This window comes from Rhipicephalus sanguineus, chromosome 3, assembly GCF_013339695.2.
Source record: "Rhipicephalus sanguineus isolate Rsan-2018 chromosome 3, BIME_Rsan_1.4, whole genome shotgun sequence".
NCBI lineage: Eukaryota > Metazoa > Arthropoda > Arachnida > Ixodida > Ixodidae > Rhipicephalus > Rhipicephalus sanguineus.
The window spans coordinates 67,986,567-68,006,173 of record NC_051178.1 but is presented as its reverse complement, the minus strand read 5'-3'; the positions used below and the strand labels follow the sequence as shown (position 1 = coordinate 68,006,173).

Sequence of the window (19,607 nt, the reverse complement as noted above, 5' to 3'; positions counted from 1 at the left end):
TAATGGGAACTAGACACACGACCGCTGGATTTGCACTTTTTTCCATCAGTGATTGATCACTGAAGTGGACGTAACGTACAGTGTGGCGCATTTCAATGCGCCTTCGGTGCTCCCGGTATTTTGCCAGCATCACTACCAATGCGGCTGACATCGCGTTTTCATTCATTCATTCATTCATTCATTCATTCATTCATTCATTCATTCATTCATTCATTCATTCATTCATTCATTCATTCATTCACTCACTCACTCACTCCTGAAAGTGCCGATGAACAGCTCAAAACCTTAGTAAAGGTTCAGTTTGCTTACACATGAGGATAGAAAAAAGAAACATAACACCCGAAGAAAGAGTTACGAGCGCGCAGAAAAAAAATAAAATAAAGTTAATCAAGAACAGAAATCAGACAAACAGGACATAAAAGAGCTGAAAATGTCAATATCATAACGAACGACGTTTTCTTATGTTACAATACTTGTAATAACCAGGGGTGTGCCAATAGTGAAGTTTAGAACCGAATCGAATACGAATCGAATAGTGATCATACCAAGGCGAATACTAATATGAATCGAATAATATATGAATAGTCTTCGAACAGGAAGGCTAACATTTTAAATTTTCAAAGCAGCTCTAGAATGATAATGCAACCATTTTGGAAACAGCCCAAGAATTGCACAGCATTTTATTTGAGACAAATCTTCACAAGCTTTAACAAAGGAATATTACTATTACTTTTAACCGACAAAAAATAATTCCACAATTTTGTAAACTGAGGCAAGCTCGTATACAGCAGCAACTACAGCCTTAGAACTATTCGTAACAGCGTGCAGGTTGAAATATGGGAGTGAATCTTGTAGTCAAGGTTGCACTTGTCAACAGCTTTTACATAAAAATTGAGACATAAACATAAAACAGTAATCATTAGTCAACGTCGTCATGAATACCACGATGAACATAGTGGATTGATGACTCTGTTGCTTCGGGGACACTGAAGGTTTAAGCAAAAACGCCTTTATCCTTTAATCAATGTAGCGCCGATAGTCCCTCAAAACCTTGGGCTGCATGCATCTCGGTAATTCGATGATTAAAAAAAAAACGTTACCCCACTGTGTTCGGATGTTTCGTTCTTTGAGTTTTTTTCATCGGTGATTATTATTCCAAAATATTCGACATTTCTAATATGCCCTGTTCGATTCGTTTACCGCATCGAATAGAACTATATCTCATTCTTTATTGAAAATTCTCGAATGTTAGCACACCGCGTTAGTAATAGCCTTGGAGGTACGAATTGAATTCACATAGAAAATGCCTGCATTGCGAAAATTACGGCTATGCCAAGTGTAACAGTGAAGTGGGACTAAGTGACGAATGTCAGCGTTCCACCACACTCTATAGAACACTAATATCGTTAGACCTGAGGAATACCACGCCGTGTTAAGTTTCTTTAAGGAATAGCATACTTCTTCATGAAAACTGCCCTGCGGGGCAAAAAGCAATGCTTGTTAAAAGTGAGGGTGCAGAAATGAGGCACGCAGGAAGTTATTGCAGACAGCAAATTGTTTTAAATCGGCTTTACCACCTCCGACTGGCGAACACAGGAACAAAATGTTTAAAAAGCTTCATTTGTATATTTTAAAAACATACCTCAGTTTTGTAGGAAAGCAGATGATTTTTCAAGGGTTCGTTTATCGTTAGACACAATATTAATGAGAACTAACAGACAATAACGCCAAGGAAAGTACAGGGGGTGTTATCTGTAGTATTTAGAATGTAAATGTGAAGAAAGTAAAGTGGACGAAAAGATGACTTGCCGCCGGCAGGGACCGAACCTGCGACCTTCGAATAACGCGTCCGATGCTCTACCACTGAGCTACGGCGGCGGTCATCCTCCCGTCCACTTTCTGGGGTATATATGTTGATTTAAACCTAGGAGTGTTAGTCAGCGCCAATCGCAGCCATGGCGGCGAGTGTGGAACACTCTTTTTTTGCCTGTTGGCGTCACGTAGCACGTGATCTTTATACGAGTTGGCAGCTGACCAATAATCCCTCGCATACTACCTGAAGGCATTAAGTCTGCCAGGACGAGACCCTCGCTATGAATGAAGGAAAGCAGATGATTTTTCAAGGGTTCGTTTATCGTTAGACACAATATTAATGAGAACTAACAGACAATAACGCCAAGGAAAGTACAGGGGGTGTTATCTGTAGTATTTAGAATGTAAATGTGAAGAAAGTAAAGTGGACGAAAAGATGACTTGCCGCCGTCGTATTTACCAGCTCAGCTCTTTAACACGACGCCACGAATATGGAACAACCAGTGAACATATTATGATTCAGTGAATGCGACGAGGTCGCACACGCAATGCACATATATGTGCACGTGGAAGGCCCTGCGAAAAGGGTCGCCCGTCGGCGTTCCGTTCCTGTCAATACAGCAAGTTTATTACACGAGAGTCTACCGTCCTGCGCATACGGTGCTACTTATGCAGGACAATTCACAATCTGTGCACTGTCGTCGAATTAATAGGCTCGTGACATTGTACATAGTGTACAGATATCAGTACCCGCTTATCCACAACCGTATTGCTTCTGAGTTTTTTTGTTTTGTTTTTTTTGTCCGCCGCGCTGTTGTAGCGGTTACGGTGCTCGGCTGCTGACCCGAAGTTCGCGGGTTTGACCCCGGTCACGGCGGTCTCATTTAGATGGAGGCGAAATGCTAGAGGCCCGTGTACTGTGCAATGTCAGTGCACGTTAAAGAACACCAGATGGTCAAAACTTCCGGAGCCCTCCACTGCGGCGTGCCTCATAATCATATCGTGGTTTTGGCGCATTGAACCCCAGATATTATTATTATTATTACGCTTCCGACTTGAGTCTGTTATACGAATCCGCATAAAATTATCACGGCCAAAGTTGATATTTTGACGCTATCGCATTAAAATCAAACGCCCTTATTTGAAGACTTAGCCAAGAGCCAGTGCCTGCTGCACGTAGTCGTGCCAAGTTGGCCCGTGTTTCATCTATATTGAGAAACGCGGCCTCAACTGTATTAGCTTTGGTTGTGAGAGTGAAAAATGGGGCAGATATTGCTCCAAGAGGTAGAAAGCTGAAGGCAGCAAGCTGCTTTCTATATTCGCCTCTGTCGTAAGCACAGACGAAAAGCGCGAAGGCATTCAGACGCCGACGGGCGGAGAAGGACAGGTGGTGATGGCAAGAATGTCAAAGCTAAGCTCTGGCGAATAAAAAGAATTCCTCGTTCGCATGAACGCGAATAGAAGTGTTGCGCAGCGTGCTGGCAGCTACAGATAGCAAGCACGCTCGCTTCCAACAACGCCCAGGGAGGACACGGCTATTTGTGAAATCCGAGACGGAGAATCTCCTCGCACGTCAGAAATGCTCGCGCCAGACCCGAAGGGTTGGTACAGCTAGCTGAAAGGGGAGTTCTTGAGCACAAAGCGGCAACACGACCCGTTCAACTTCGCGCAGTATGCCGGCAGATTTCAGCGTTTCGCGCTCTGCGAGTCTCCTGTGCAATATTTTATCCTGAATTCTTTGGTTTGGCGTCGCGAGGCTCTCGACCCTACAATTGCAGCGTTGCTCTCCTTACATGGCAATACAAATGCCTGGTATACCTCCCAAGCATTCTGGCCAATAGAATAGATGGGAATCTGTAACTCGCCAATATATTTACACCAACTGAAGACACACACGTATATCGCAATGAATGCTTGGCTTTTAGATACTGATTAATCACTCATGACGAGACAATTTTCTTTAGTTTGCGCGCGAAGATATCAAATAAATTCGGGATAGCGCAGATTCAACGCAAGATACAGGAAGAACACTGACACACGGGACGTCGCGCCATAGGACCATGGGGCTTCGTAGAGGTGGGGGGAGGCTAGTTTTGTGCCGGAGCCATGCAGCGTCCCCACCCCCCTTCTTCAGGTCACCCCAAGGGCCAATTGTGCGACGGAGAAATGCCAGTGCGCTTGATTTCCGCTTCAGCCGCGATCGTCGGCGGCGCTCACACACGTTCGGTCGCATATAGAGCATACAACTCGCGGGGCGATGTTATCGCCTTTCGACTTTTCACGGATACTCACAGCGGCCCCGACGCCGACGGCAAAAATCTGCTTGAAGTGTCCGTGTGGTTGCTATCGCAATAAAAAGGAAGAAGAGGCGCGGCAAGCCACTTGCCTATAAAACGGTGCGCGTTTGTAAAAACCTACACGTCCGAACATTACACATGGCGTGCGCCCTTTGCCGCTACATTTACTCTACGTGGTGAGTTCTTTTTTCTTTCAGTGTGACGAAAATCCCGAAAGCGCATACAATTCAATTTTTTTTCGTTCTGTTCTTTCCAACAGAGAGGTGGAGCGGGGACGATCACCGGAACAAAATGCTCTTTACCTCTCTTGTCTCGTCCCTTCCTAATCGTTCTACGCGCTGTTAACATATTGAAATGAACATATTGAATGTGATCCAATTTACGAATGGTACACCGGTAGACAAACTGGATTTGAAACCATCAGAAAAAATGACAAGCACACGACCAGTTCCCATGAATGTGAGGCAAAATCAATGAGTCAATAGAGAGCTTCAGGATTGGGGCCCCGAGGAGCTTGGGGACCCAAGAAGTTTGCGAGCCGCCAGGGCGCATGCGCAGAACCCAAGCCACTCTTGGGCTCTTGCACTCGCGTTGTCCCAAGGCCCAAAAACGGAAAAATAGCGTGGGTCCCCAAGGCGTTTTGGGTCGTCAACGAGATGAAGTAGACGCAGCGCGGGCCGCGACAAAGTATGGCCCGCGTATCGAATAATTTTAATTTCGCCAAGTGTGGCGCCCCGAGCGTTTGTCCCAACGCAGCCTGCGTTTGACCCAGTTCTCAAACTGTGCTGATCCTCCGCATGCAAGAGCAGCCTACCCAACGCAGCTTGACGACCCAGTGTCTTGGGTCCCCAATTCTCAAACTCTCTAATGTAAGGCCTGATCGCACGCCATGGTGGTTAAGCGTACTGCGGGCGGATAGATTTGCGCGGATGTATTTGCGCGAATACATCCGCGCAAATACATTTTTTTGCAGGAGTTTTGCTAGGCTTCTACAATTGCGTGGTGGGGATAACGGTTATGAAAACATAGATGCTTGGTCAAGTGCAACAACTTCATAAATGAACTAAACACAATGCAGTGAACTCGCCACCGAGGGATTTCTCGCGTTGCGCAAGTGCAACAAGTACAAAGATCCTAAATAAATTGTTTTAATAGCAGTCTTTTCAAAAATACGCCTTTCAAATATTTCAGATTTACATCTCTTACTCTATACTTTAGCAGGGTACTATGTTGGGCGAATTCGTGCAGACGGAATTCAAACAATGTGGCCCTATTGAGGATTACCTTAAGGGGGAAAAAAGAATATAGAAAGAGCGCGGCCACGTGCAGACTCTCACGGCGTCCGTATAACCACCGTTCTTCAGCAATGACCTGCAGTACACTTATATTACGTGGGAATGGAGTGCGCGTTTGGTGCAACGTGAAGATGCCAACAATAAAGAAAACCATGGGTGTTTTACAAACCACCGCACAAGCTCAGATGTTGCGCAAGTATTCAGGGCACACAGATCCTAAACAACTCATGAGCAGTTTTTAACGTTTCAGTAACTGTTTACAAAGGCAAGACACCAACAGGTGCAATTTAGGTAAGTTAGTAGCGACTATAGAATATAGTACATACCTCATCTTACACTGCAGAGCATTGCACTGAGTGATTGCACTTTCTATGCAGCTATTGAAGAAACTATATCTCATTTCGCTTCCACGTACTATTATACATTATGCTGCCTAATCGCACAGATGCAGGCATCCATGCATAATGAATATTTGGGACCGCAGTTATATACATACATACATACATACATACATACATACATACATACATACATACATACATACATACATACATACATACATACATGTTCTGTGCTCATCTTTCAAGCCGTCTTTTAGCGCTGTTTTCTGCTCGTAATCATGAACTGACCAGCCAAAATGATTATCCGTCTACATATAAGGCTCCGTTCACACTTTCACAGTTGGCAGGAGAGCCAAAAGGCCAAAACGGGTGGCGTTTCCACGTTTGTTCAAGCTGCTCAAATTTGTTCTGGCAGCCACCGCCGCCGTCGTCGACTTCGCCCTTATTACCGTCCTATAATCTTCAGCCATTAGAGGCACTGACTCGCTGCCGCTTTGCCTGTTTTCTCCTGTTTTTATTCCGTATTGATTGTCAGCGACGAATGCGTAATAGGGGGCAACAGTTTTGTTCATTTCAGCCCGTTGCTTGCTAAAGGTGCACCAGCACAAGCTATAGATAAGCGGACACCCGATGGCTGCAAAGGTGGATATGCCCGGCTCGGCCAAAGTGAAAAATGTCCATATACGCCAGACCCAGCTGTCGCAGCTCCTTAGATTTATTACCGTCTCCTCGGTAATCTTCATCACAATCTGTCTCTTCAGCAGCGCGTCCGTGTAATACTGCGAGTTTTTGCGCATGTCCTGTCTTCGCGCAGGACAGAGTGTACAGTGAGTCATTGCGCCATACCATAGTCACCTGTCGTCATACCTCCCTCTTTCTCACTCCCTCCTCCCCTTACCCCCGTGGAGTAGCGGGCTAGAAACCCGCTTTCCATGCCGACCTCTCCTCCTTCTTGGCATCAAACATCTTCCTCTACTTGTTCTTTTTGGGCACATGCACATGTCACAGTTGACAAGCGAACTGTAACAGTTGACAGTTTGCTTGACATTTTGAAATTGCGACCGGATGTTTACATTCTACCGCAGCCAAAGTAGAGCAAAGCGGAAAGACGCTTGGCTTCCCCGTGACAAAAAAAGATCGGTCCGAGATCGGTCGAGCTCGCAGTCTTGTTTTCTCGCCCGCTTAGACGGTGAAGCGAGCCGGTTTCTAACGAGTTTTGCTCCTTCCGCCTGTTTCGTGCCTTGTATTGTAAACGCAGCTTTTTCACGCCACCCCTTTCAGCAAATCCCACAAAATTTCTTCGAATCTGGTGACGTAGCAAACTATCCGCATATAACATTCAGCGCATTAGTTTGTAGCGGCCGCCCATCGCTTCTTTCTCACGTTCACTGAAGAGGCATGTCACCATGGACCGACCTATGCATTCGTGGAGCGATCCACGGAAATATTCTTCCCGCTCCTCAAAAAGCTCGGTACCCCCTTGCTTTGGGGTTGTTAGGCATTTCCCTCTCTTGGTAGCAGCGGCGCAATGATTCCAACACAGGGACGCCCCCAACGCCACGCGGCGAAACTGTTATTGTTTGTCAATAAAAGAAAGCTGTCAAGCTGTCAACACGTGTATTTTATGCGTCCGCTAAACCGAGCTCCCGACAAATTTAAAGCAAGGCATGTCTGTCTCACAATTCTCTAGACTCCCCGAGCAGAAACAAGCGTTAGTATTTCTACTAAGCGCGCACTGTCATACTGACAATGAACGTTTACCTTCCTAGTCTTAATTTCAGCTAACTAAAATCATCATGGCGGCACTGAAGCTTTAGTGTCCAGTCGCTGAGAGCAAAGTCGCGGGATCAATGTCGCACTCGCTGCAGGCGCTTTCCGATGTGCGGGTGACGTGCAGTTATATTTGGTATACGCCCCATGCGTAGTCCCTTTGGATGTTACGCCACATTCTTTGCATTGCAGTTCAGGCGGAGGAGTAATGACTTCTTTACCGCAGGAGCATGCTCAAAATGCGCTCCAGTTTCCTGTCACGATCATAAGCGTGCGCCCAAGCAAATAAACAGGTGGGGGGAAGGGGCACCCCCCCCCCCTCATGCCAGATCATATAAAGGTGGGCGCCAATTCTGCCCAATAGTTGTACTCAGTCAGGCCTTTTGAGTCATGTTTTAATGCAGAGTTGTGGCTAGGCATTTTTTTAACCACAATGGTGACCCCTGACGTTACATTCAAAGATCTGTTAACTTCTCACCTTTAGGCTGGAAAGCAGGAGACCAATGGCAGGCCTTTCTGAGACCCACGCCATCGTTTCATTTAAATTTTTGCATCCAGTACGGAACTCGTTTTCTTTCGGACTCGACAAAGGAAGGGGGAGGGGGGGGGCAGCGGTAAAACTTGGGCCCCCCACTGTAGAATCCTGCGCACGCCTATGGTCACGACATTGCGTTGTCGACACTTGCGGAGATCAGAGTTTCTCGTTTCTCGCGATTTCTGACTGTCTTTCTCTGTGTATGTTTGTTTCCGTGTGTGCGCACTGTGTGACACTTTCTGATGTGAGGCTACGCAAAACCTGTCATTTTCCTTTCTTTTCCAACGTTAGCGCAAGGTTATGCAAAAATGACCGGCCCCACTAGCGGTGTCTGGTGGCAGAACAAACCACAAGATAGCGCTAGAAAAGGCTGCTGCTTGCCCAGCTGCACAATGGTTCAAAAGAATAATTCCATCTAACGACGTCCTCTAGCTCGCTATATTATTTACCACTTTTAACAGGCCGTGTACGCATGTCACAATGAGCTTATTAAGTCCCCTTTAAAAGCACTCGCATAAACGTCTCATTTGGCCTACACGGTGCGCCTAAAGAAACACAAAACTGAATCTTATTCTATGACGAAAGACAAGATTGCGTTAGTGAATAAATAAAAAGGCTATGCTCCCGTGTTAAAGTTCTTTAGATTCATTATTTGAAGCGATTACAAAGTTTTCGTGTTTCCCCGAGAGAACTAAAAACCGCGGAAATTTTAGAGAATGTCACAGCAATTTTATGGCCGACGTCTGCTGAAAGTTGGGGGGTGCGCACTTATTTATGCTCTTGGAAATTATTATTTTATATCTGTGCGTCGCAAGGGGCGTGTATTCGATTACCTTGGTTTCTTTCATTGTTCCATGCAGGATGTCTGTACTCAGTAGAAGTACCCTGCGTATTGTGAATGACAAAAATGTATTTCTTGAGCAGATTAACCGCAGCCTGCTCAACAAATTGCTCATTAAAGCATTACATAGTGTCATTCTGGCTTCTGAAATGTCACCGAGTATTACCTACTGGTAATAAAACTGCGCGGCCGGGGCCTAAAATGCAAATTCTGCAGAAATAGGAGACAAACATTATTAATACCTTACAAACGTCTAGAAAGGTACATACTGAGCTTAATGCGTGCCGAAACATACTCCTGTTGTTAATCAGAAGCGTTGCCAAATATTACTCATGCCTAGTTATTTTTAACATCTACATGAGTTATATGATGTTCGTACTTTGACCCGCAGTGCGCAAGTTTAACGACGCACTCATGAGCAAATTGTATATCCAAGCGCTCTGCGAAGGTATAAGTGTGTTCTACAAATCCAGTATTTTACCACGCTGGCCTAGAAGAAACGTGAACGTAATTGAGATTAAACAAGTTGGTTCTAGGATGGAAGCGTCATTGGGACCAGTTTTCTCGTGATGTGAACTGCTGACTGTCAAATATTCTAAAGCACTGTTTTGAACAGATATATTGAAAAAAGGTTCCCAGTAGGCCGTTCATATATGGTTCACGCTTTCACGTTTGGTATTTACTTACAAGGAAGTTAAATTATAATTGCAAATTGTTGAACAAAACAGCTTCACTCGCAAATTTAATAACCGGTAAAAGCGTCCAAGTTTGCTAGTTATTTCTTCTAACTTTTCCAGAAATTTTACGCCGCTGCTAATAAACGTTATTGCACAGTGATTCCCCTGTAAACGCCTTCATCTCGTGCCGTAGAGGTGACCTGTAAACCGTAGATGCTTCAAAATAAAGAGGGCAATGCTTACCGCGACCCGTCGGTGGGATCTGTGGCTCCAATAAGGTTCACGGTGTACTGCTCTTCTTCGTTAACGGATACCAGTTCGTTGAAAACACATTTCTTGTGTTTGTAGAAGGGCTCCTTTTCATAGGATCTCATGAACAAGTAATATCTTCCTGGCACCTTTAGCACCTGCAAACGTGACGCAGACGTGATGAAGCCAATGCAAACGTGATGAAGGCAATGAAAGAGAAAAATTGACAACCAGATGTTTGCGTCACAAAGCTACAAGTAAATCGCTTCGTATTTGTCAGAAAGAAAGCTTCATAGTTGAAAAATTCTTCCTGGTCTGTGGATGGAACCCAGGATCAACGCGCTCCCAGGGATCAACGCCCTTCCAACCAATCGAGATAACCAAGCAGCTGGCAATCCGCAACGCGACGGCGCGTCGATCGACAACTCGAAGCACATGTACAATGAATACTGCATAACCCTTCCGCAACATCGATAGGTTAAGCAGAACTCATTTTCAGTAATGAAGACAAGATTTAATGAATGTGACACGGAGAGCATAGCAAACACCATTTCTCCTTCATTGCACAAAAGAATGATAAATACAAGAAATAAAAGCTGGCGAAAAACCAACTGGCCGTAGGTGGGAGACGAAGCCACAAGACAACATCTTGTGCGTAGCCAATGTGGATTATAACTGATGCAGCGTCCATTTTGCTGGTTTTAAATATTGCCACCATGTCGTGCAGCCCAACCGTTCCTATCACCTCGCCTCATTGTCAGAATACTAAGCATGTGGAACTTTTTCTCGGACTACAGTGCCTCATCATGAAGGTCGGTCGACATGCACAGTTGAATGCGACGAAAGGGCGTTTGCGGTCCCTGCGACACAACTGCAGTCCAGGTTGTATCGAAAGAAGCTTCGCATCGTTCCGACATTTTAAGTGCGATCTTATTAACTGATTGTTGCTTTACGTGTTTGTATCTTTAAAGTCCCCTGTGCTTTTTGCTTACAATTGTCACTCTGGATCTACTGCGCCCTTCTTATGTCATGTTTTGAGCTATGGATGGTGTGCAGGAAACCATTTCACTGTCAAGAACAGACGCAGCTACGAAACTGAGACCTTGTGAGGGATGTCACAGCGCGCTTGCGGAACGCACATAGCTAGCTCCACACAAGGGTAAATTGACTGGACTCTGTTAGCCTGCATGGTCCCTGCGCATTCTCCTCACCTAGCAAAAGCGTATTTGTCAGTTGTGGCTTGATTTCAGTTTCATGAAATTCATTGTTTTACTCATAGGAAGGCGAGATAGTGAAAACCTAGTAGAAGAGCACCGAAAAACAGACTCGAAGAAGCAGACAGGACAGCGCTTTCCTGTGTGCTTCTGTAGGTAAGCGCTCTCCTGTCTGCTTTGTAGTCTGTGTTTTTCGGTGCGCTTCAACCAAATTGTCAAACATGAACGTAAACCAACTGGCCCAACTTGCCACCTTGCTGCAATGTGGTGACAACTGCGGGTAGCCAGAATGCTGTCGATGAAACAAATTTTCTGGCACTGCCCTCGCTAAAGAGCACGCAGGCAAAACACCGGGCGACCGTGTTGGACTGGCGCAGCGACTGGATGCTTCCAAACATTATTAGAGACTGGGCAATACTGGTATGTTCAGCTACAACAGCGTCACCCCAGAAGCTCACCAAGGCTGCATTGAAGCCTTTGTATTTGACTAGCTTATTACAGGGACGTGCCTCCCCCCCCCCCCCCCCCCCCATTATTGCAATGCAACATCGCAGAAGTGACTTCTTCCGGTTCCTTCATCTTACTTCTTCAGCCTGTCCATCTATGACCTTACTGCTCTTTAAAATGTGTGTGTAGCGTAGGGCACACTTTGACCACAGTTCTATGAAGGGTGGTTGTTGTTTATCTTGTTACTATGTCAAGGTACCTCTTGTGCATTTGGTAGGAGTCTACCTTTGAAAGAAAGTGATTGCAAATTCAATAATGGACGAGGTTGGGTGATTTCAAAATCATCTTTGTTTGTATAGTCATTCTAAAGGAATGACAATCGTTAGTGTTTTGCTTCCAGCTAAAGAAATCCAAAATGTGCATCAGAACCACATAACGAATTCAGATGTTACTGCCGCTGGAAATAGTGAAGTGCTTGCAGGCATTTATTTATCTGCTATTTGATCGGAGGCCCCCATTCACCATAATAATTCGCTTATGGAGAAAACAACGTGTAATGTATGTAGCGCAGAGTCATCCTTTGAAATGCCGAAAATATTTACACTGCTCTTCATTGACGTCAGCTTCTCTTCCTTGTTTCCCGTTTGTTTCCCGTCCAGTCCACCATATTTATAATATAACATATTTATATTAAAATGCAATGCCGTCGAATGCTAGCATTGTCAAGGACCCAGCGCTCAGTATGCTGTTAAACACCCTTCAAGCCAACAACAAATGTTCAAATTGTTGCATCTTAATCGTTATAAAAACACACGACACCCACGTAAATACGAAATCATTCGCACATATTAATCTTTCTGTAACACGCTGATTTGATCTAATAGCCCTGCAATGTAGAAGCATTGGTGTCAGAGCATGTTTTGCATAAAACATTTTGTCATCGTAACGATAAATAGCTTTGTGATTTTTAAGACGAGGCATATGTTCGTGCGCATTGTTTTTTAATACGTCCATTTCTACTTAACCCGAGCTTTTGTCCTCATACACCATGCGCTGTTAGACCTCATTCAAGAACTCACCTTCGTTTCCAACAAAATAACGGCAGCCTCTTCGTGCTTAGCTTACCTTCCACGCGTCTTGATACTGAGCAAGTTCCGGCCTTCGTTCTAGAAGTTCCCCTTGGCTGGGACAAAAAGCTGCCACGAGAACCAAGGCTTCCAGCCACAAGTTTCTCATTCCTTCGGTTGGTTTCATGGCAGTAATTGGCGATTACTAAAATAGAAAAGAAATCCCACTTTGCAGGGATATCGAGAGCACAGCATTGCGTGTTTGAAATTCCACGGAGTTGACAGATAGGGAATATTCAGCCTAGAAAACTGACAATAAAGAATAGACTGCGACGACACAAAAACTCTAATGCGATTGAAGGATGTTTCTTCGAAAGCAATTACAATGTGTGTACAACACTGCAATTTGTAAACGAATGTCATAGTCCAAGCAGTAGTTCAAGCGAAATAATTATCTGTTGCACTGATAACCTCCAGTAAGTTGAACTTCATGAATAAATGGGATTCAGTCAGTATGCGCAGTGTTCGGTAAATTATAAACCCATTTAATCTGAAACGTAAATATTTTTTTCTTTAACTAATAGTATCTAATACAAATGCAACAAGGCACACTCATAGGTTGGTCAGAGCTTAGTCGTATACTCTAAAGCCAGTCACTAATAATAACAATTGCTGGGGTTTTACATGCCAAGACTACGATATGATTATGAGGCACGCCGTAGAGTAGGTCTACAGAAATGTCGACCACCTGGGGCTCTTTAACGTGCAGCTAGCAATTTCGCCTCCATTCAAAATGATACCGCCACGGCCGGAATTCAACCCGCGACCTTCGGGTCAGCAGCCGAGCACCCTAACCACTGTACCAGCCGTGGTGGCTCTAAGTCCGTCATTACATTGTATAAACACCCCTCCTATATTTTCGTTCCAATAAAAGAAAATTTGTCAATAAACACGACGCACTACATCTACCCTGCACCCACTCACACACAATAATCGACTGCCGATAAAGACGGACGGCGCTCACTTCCGGGAGGGCGCCTGCTTTCGCTTACCGACAGCGAAGATTTCCGCAAGCCTTGCGACGATTACGGGATACACCGAGACACTTGCGGCGACAAAGCAGGCCTGGTACGCGAATGCTGAATTGAAGCAAAATAAACAAAAGCAGAGCACCCCGTTAACGATCCGAGAAGAGAGTCACGTGACGAGGCCGAACCGGTCGCCTGCCGCCGCTCCGAAATCGCTTCAATCGCTCACCTTCGGCCACTTTGCCAAGCAAAACAACGGCGGGCGCTTCTTTCGCGCCTCCCCTCGACGATAACCGGCATTTTTTCTTCGTTGGACTGTGCCTCGTGAGAAAGGAGGGCGCACGTTGAACGCGTGCCAGGCGATTTAAAACAATTTTTTTTTTCGTTTTTTTTTCTTCCCGCCCAAGGCCAAGCGTTGAGAGCTTCCGTTGGCTCATTCGTATCATCAGTCATTCCATTACCATTCAGAAACAAAATTCCATTTAGGAAGCAAAATTAAGCGCGGTGAATCCAATTTTCCCAGGCAGGCCAAGTAGCTTTCGCGGCCACTTGACGAACGCTGGCCGTTCGGGGAACAGCTTTATGAAAAATTTCTTAATCAACCTGCATTATTTTTACACTCGAAATAATTTTCCTTGATAAGAGAAAGGGTTACAGCTGTGTTATTTCCCGGCCCTACCCAGCCGTGGCACTTGTAATTCCTATTTTGAAAAAGCTTCCATGTGCGCTTAATTTTCTTGGTCACGCCTTCTGGAACGTTATAAATTGCTAACTGCGACCTCAATTCCGTCAAATTAGTGTTCAAGTATTAGTTCGCAATATGCTTAGTCCTCGAACGTTCTTCTAGGGTATGAAATGAATAATGAGCTCAAAATCACCGCGATCATATAAAAATGACAGAAGCAGCATGCACTCCCAGTCAGCTGTACTCGTCGAATTGCACTGCTGATACACTTTCTATACCCTAGAGGTCAACGCCCACTAAGCGTCATTTGTAGGCGTCAGTGGACGGTAGCGAATAGCTCTTACATATATGAATTCTTCCTCTCTGCCGCGATGACCTAAGAAAAGAAATCAGGATACCCGGCCTTATCATTTCTGCCGAAACTGACGCTCATTTGTGAACCATTGGCGTAAACCAAGCATGTAAGTAGGGCTGCAAGCTGAAAGCAATGATACCGGCGATAATAGCGACCATAAAATAATAAAAAAGTCGCAGTATATATGCATAACACAGCTGGTCATACCGCGTTTCTTCACGTCAACATTAAATAAACAGCGACTGGTTTGAAACAGTTGTGCCATGATGGCTCACAGTGTAATGTCTTTTGTTTACGTATCTACATTCCCCCATACACCGTACCCAAGAGAACAGGATTGGGAGCAAGGCTGTGGGGTCTGTCTGTGTGTGTAAGGCACACTTACTTTATTCGTTGTGTCTCGAATGCGAAGCGACGGGGAAGATCTTTTCTATCAAGGACCTTCGCTTCGTTCATATGCGCTCCCTCAACTCGATGCGAGAGATGCGCAAACAGTCTCGCAGTTCATGCCATGTCTTCTTTACCTCGTCCTTCCGTTCCTAACAAGGCGGTATTTAGGAGAGGATTGGTTCATTAAATGCAGCAACCGCTTTTCTGTATGCATACCTTGATCGTGAAAACATCTCTTTGCACCGGTTGTCCATTCACTGTAGAAGCCTCTGAACGGTCACCTTCACCTGTATCAGCGTCCTTCGTTGTGTACTCGGCTATTTTCTTCCATTGCTTCTATTCTGTGTCCGAATACTTATATGCAGCAGGTATTACCAAGTCCCTTCTCCCGTTAATGAAATTTCTTATCTATTTCAGTGCGTTGACGCTGCATGCTTGCCACTGTATGACGCGCTTTCATTTCCTTCCTTTCTTGTTTCATTTCGATACTTCCAATATAATCGGGTGGAAAGGCCACCGATAAATGTTGCGAACACTTATATAACTAATTACTAACTGCACACCCGCCGCGATCGGAGTGGATGAGGCGGCGCGCTGGTAAACAGGATGTCGCAATATATAACTCGGTCTGTAGGGTGCCGCATGTAGCGTGAGGAAGGGTCCGTGTACGAACACTTGGGCACACGTTGAAGATTCCGAGCTATTCAACCTGACCAGGAGCCTCTTACCACAGCGTGCCTTATCATAAGATCGTTGTTTGAACAGGTAATACACCACATTATTTTTAAATAAGTAAATTTCATGTTCGCAACACAGAATTCATACTTAGAAAAGTGTGCGAGGCCACCTGTAATATAGCAAAATGATATTTTGCGGATGAGCTACAGCGAAGTTTCGTAAACAAAATATTCACGAATGGGCCGCTTATTATAAATGTTTATGGCACAACAAGTACCTATAACTTTAGAATGGTCACCAGTGTCATGCAACATAGCTATTCGTTCGCACTGGATAAAAAAAGCATGTTAAATGTGGTTTTGCCATTAAATGTGCTTTTTGTTAAAGAAAGACGTGATTGTTTTGATACTGTTACATTTGATCTGGAAAAAACTGTCATGTTGTGACACATGCGTGCACATGCAGTTCTCTTCGGCAGTTCTCTTCAAAAGAATAAATGAATACACGTGAGGCTTCTACAACGTTGTTAATGTTACCTCTCTCTCTCAGCGGCTCCTACACTGGTCATGAGTTGAAAGCTACAAATAAATGAAGTAATGGCTTTTCGTGGGTCAGTAATATAAAACGAAGACGAAAAAGGCAAACCCTAACAAGTCTGAGACTTTTGATATTAAAAAAGCTTCAGTTTTGCGTTATTACCAAAAACTACGTCAATGTGAATTTAGCTATGGGTTAATATTGGCAGCGCGGCCCACCCTGGAAAAGCTCGCGCCAACGTCGCCGTGACTTGCTAGGCAGGATCAGCAGTCGCGTTGCCTGCAGTCGGTTCACACATAGAGTTTCCTACAATACTTACTAGAGGGAACTCTGGCGCTAGTGTCTATGGGAGCTGCAACGCATGACGCTTCAGCCAGCATGGGAATGATGGGTAGTACACAAATTTGTCTAAACTTCGTTCTTTCGGCTCCGTTTGGCTCCGCGTCGGCTGCATCCGCTTTGTCGCAAAACTAAATTCAGCAAAAGTCAGCAGTTCCACTTCACCACTTTAACTTTTTTAGGCTAACCAAATCATCCTGGTCACGAAGTTCAAAACGGTCTTTTCTTTTATCCGAAACGAACGCCAAAACACAGCAATAAACAAAGCCACAAGTACGTTTGAAGCCGCAAGCACGAAGACTAGGCAAATTTGCGTACTACCCATCATTCCCATGGTAGCTGAACGATCGCAGCGCCAGAGTCCCCTCTAGTTAATTTTAGGAAACTCTATGGGTTCACAGACGCGCGCTGGAAAGGAAATTTTCGAATGCCACCTGCGCTGCAATTCTCATTAACTAGGTTGGTTTCGTCGCTTCGGCTGGGCGTTGGAAAACACCCAAAAGCAGTGCAATATACAATCGCTGCCTTTGAATGAGCCTTATATCGGAGACCAGTGCTCGATGCCGCAGTGTGTAGCACGTACGCAGCGGAGCCCCGGTATCAGTCTTCGTACGCGTCCGCAGGGTACGAAGCTGCGCGAAGGTTGGATAGCAAAATTTTAGACTGGTAAGCAGCCATTGATTGCAACTCGTGTGTGCAGCCAGCACTTCCGCAAGGCAATATACCTGCTTCGGCATGGGGCTGCGATGCTTGGTGAGTAGCAGAAAGCCCTCACTGAGACGCTTGCCCAAGCACGCTGCCCAGCTGATGGCGCTTTTCGCCCACAAGCTGGCTCATATGTTTACCGCCCCCTATCAACCTTAAAATTAGGTTGATTCTCTCCCAAATTCAAGTTGGCTCGTCCCAAACCCAATGGTTTTCTACGGAGCCGTGTGTATCTTTATCGGAAAGGTGTCAAGCCTTTTGCGTTATAGACAGGATTTTGCACTAGAATAACTGGAGTAATCACCAAATAATACCACGCTATAAAAGTTCCCATTATAATCTTCACACATTGTTTTTACCCTGCTTTCCAGCTTCTCTTTTTTTCACTGGGATTCCTATAGCTCATGCGGGCCCTTGTCTACTGCCGTCGTTTGGAGAACTAGTACAGCGAGCGTTGCTATGCGATATTTCTTGACCTTCGGGTTGCACGACGCCACTTGCGTCTCCACGTAGACTGCATCGTCGTCAATAGCAGTCACGAAGTCGGCCGTGGTAATGTTCTGGTATATGAACTCGTTGGTGCCAGACGCTGGCAACTTCCCTGGAATGGAAAGGGAGCGGTGAGAATCGTGTCAAAAAAAGAAGGCGTCGCATATGCTGTCTCAGCCCCAACCAATGAATGTATTGGATTAAGAAATAGGCGCATCGGGAAATTGCACGCTGAGGAGAACGACAAACATACAATAAATCGCCGCTTGGGGAATAATGATAATGAAACGTCAAGAACTTAGAGAGGAACAAATTTGGAGGTGACGCTAACCCTTGACTTTGCTGCCTGGTAGTTGCTGGCTAAAAAGTCACTTTCTTCATCGTAAATTATTAAGTGTCGTTCATCCTGAGGGACCATAACTGCGGCAGGTATGCATATGCGTACATCAAGCAGGCCCCCCGCATCTACTTATATGTTCGATAGTATTAACTGGAGCTCTTGAAGTAGGTCACTGTGGCCGCATTCTGATGAGAGGGCTGATGCGGCAGGGGGGAGGTGTCATTCAACGAACAGCCGTGCGCGTAGATTTAAGAGCATGCTAGAAAACTCCAAGTGTTCGAAACTATTCCCGATTCCCCCACTACAGCATGCCTCGTGGTCATATCTTGGTTTGGCACGTAAAACGTCAAAATTTATTACGTCATTATGAGCACTTACAGTATAGTGCTCAGGCACTACATCTCAATCATGAAGTTATCGCAGTCATGCTGCATAAAGCACGTATAGGTTATCTCTAGTCCGCATTAGCAGGGGCAATTATTTTTTGACCTTGTGTTTGGCAGTCTACACTAATGTGATCTTTTACGCTTCGGTTCTGTCCTTCATAGAGAGAAAAATGGTTGTTTTATTTTCAGAGATAAACACTTTGCCGTGGCGAAAAACAATATCAATGTACTATAGTTCCCCTTGATCGTAAACAGTATGTGATTTCTAGGACACCATCACGCGGGAAAATGCAAGCACCGTGTTAGAAGATAAATATCCCAACGCGCATCTTAAAGACAAAGCCACGCGGTCACGTCACAAAGTAGGATCAAGAACTCCTGAGAACAACAGCCGTCAAACGTGATGCGCATGCCCAGCATGCAGGCGCCGCACATTTGACCATGAAGCTGCAGCGAAGCGCTAGCTTACGATTCTCGCACTGCAAGTGAACGACGCATTTATTATTATTTATATCCCTCTTCGAAAGCACCATTCGTTCCGCGCAGCTCTCTGCAGCACTGTCGCTATCATAGTGAATTGCGAATACAGCGCCTGCACGACATATGGGACACGCTTTTCGCAAGGTTGTGCGGCTACGCTCCACGCGTGCTTGGCATTCGCGCAAGGAGTCAGCGCGACAAACCTGAAGGGAAACGAACCGTGGAAGGGCGCGAGTTTGCTTGGCACTGTTTCTACGCTGTGCTTAACAAACAAGAAGCGGTCATAAAAATATGTCCATGGCGAACGTTGTTGGCGGACAAATGAGCTCGAATATGTCGACGTGGCGCACAAAACTAGAGCCACTGCACGTGACCGGCATATGGAGATTAGGAGCCGCACTGAACGTGAGAAGTTGTATGAGAGAACGCGTGCAGGGAGTTGTGATCCCACGTTCTTTGACATCTTGGCAGTCCGGTTTCTCTTGAATGAGAAACGCCTGCAGCATGGAGAGCCAACTTTTCATTTTGAGATGGGCGAAAGTGTTTGGTAAAAGCATCCAACAATGTATAAACGTTGAGCGCCTGCTTATTTACAGACGTTTCCGCTATACCGTCTCCACCTAATCTGCCTTTTCTTGCTTTCTTTATTG

At 45.3% G+C, this 19,607-nt stretch overlaps 1 protein-coding gene across 1 annotated transcript in view; it reads right to left on the bottom strand.

Moving 5' to 3' along the window:
* Positions 1-12,747, bottom strand: part of LOC119384962 (uncharacterized) — a 30,758-nt gene extending 18,011 nt beyond the window's left edge. The window contains exons 1-2 of the mRNA XM_037652563.2: positions 12,604-12,747; positions 9,812-9,975 (exon numbers count right to left, since the gene is read on the bottom strand). Of these exons, the coding sequence (XP_037508491.1) occupies positions 9,812-9,975; positions 12,604-12,732 (293 nt within the window). The 5' untranslated portion in view covers positions 12,733-12,747. The remainder of the gene's footprint in view (positions 1-9,811; positions 9,976-12,603) is intronic.
* Between the last annotated feature and the right edge of the window lie 6,860 nt (positions 12,748-19,607).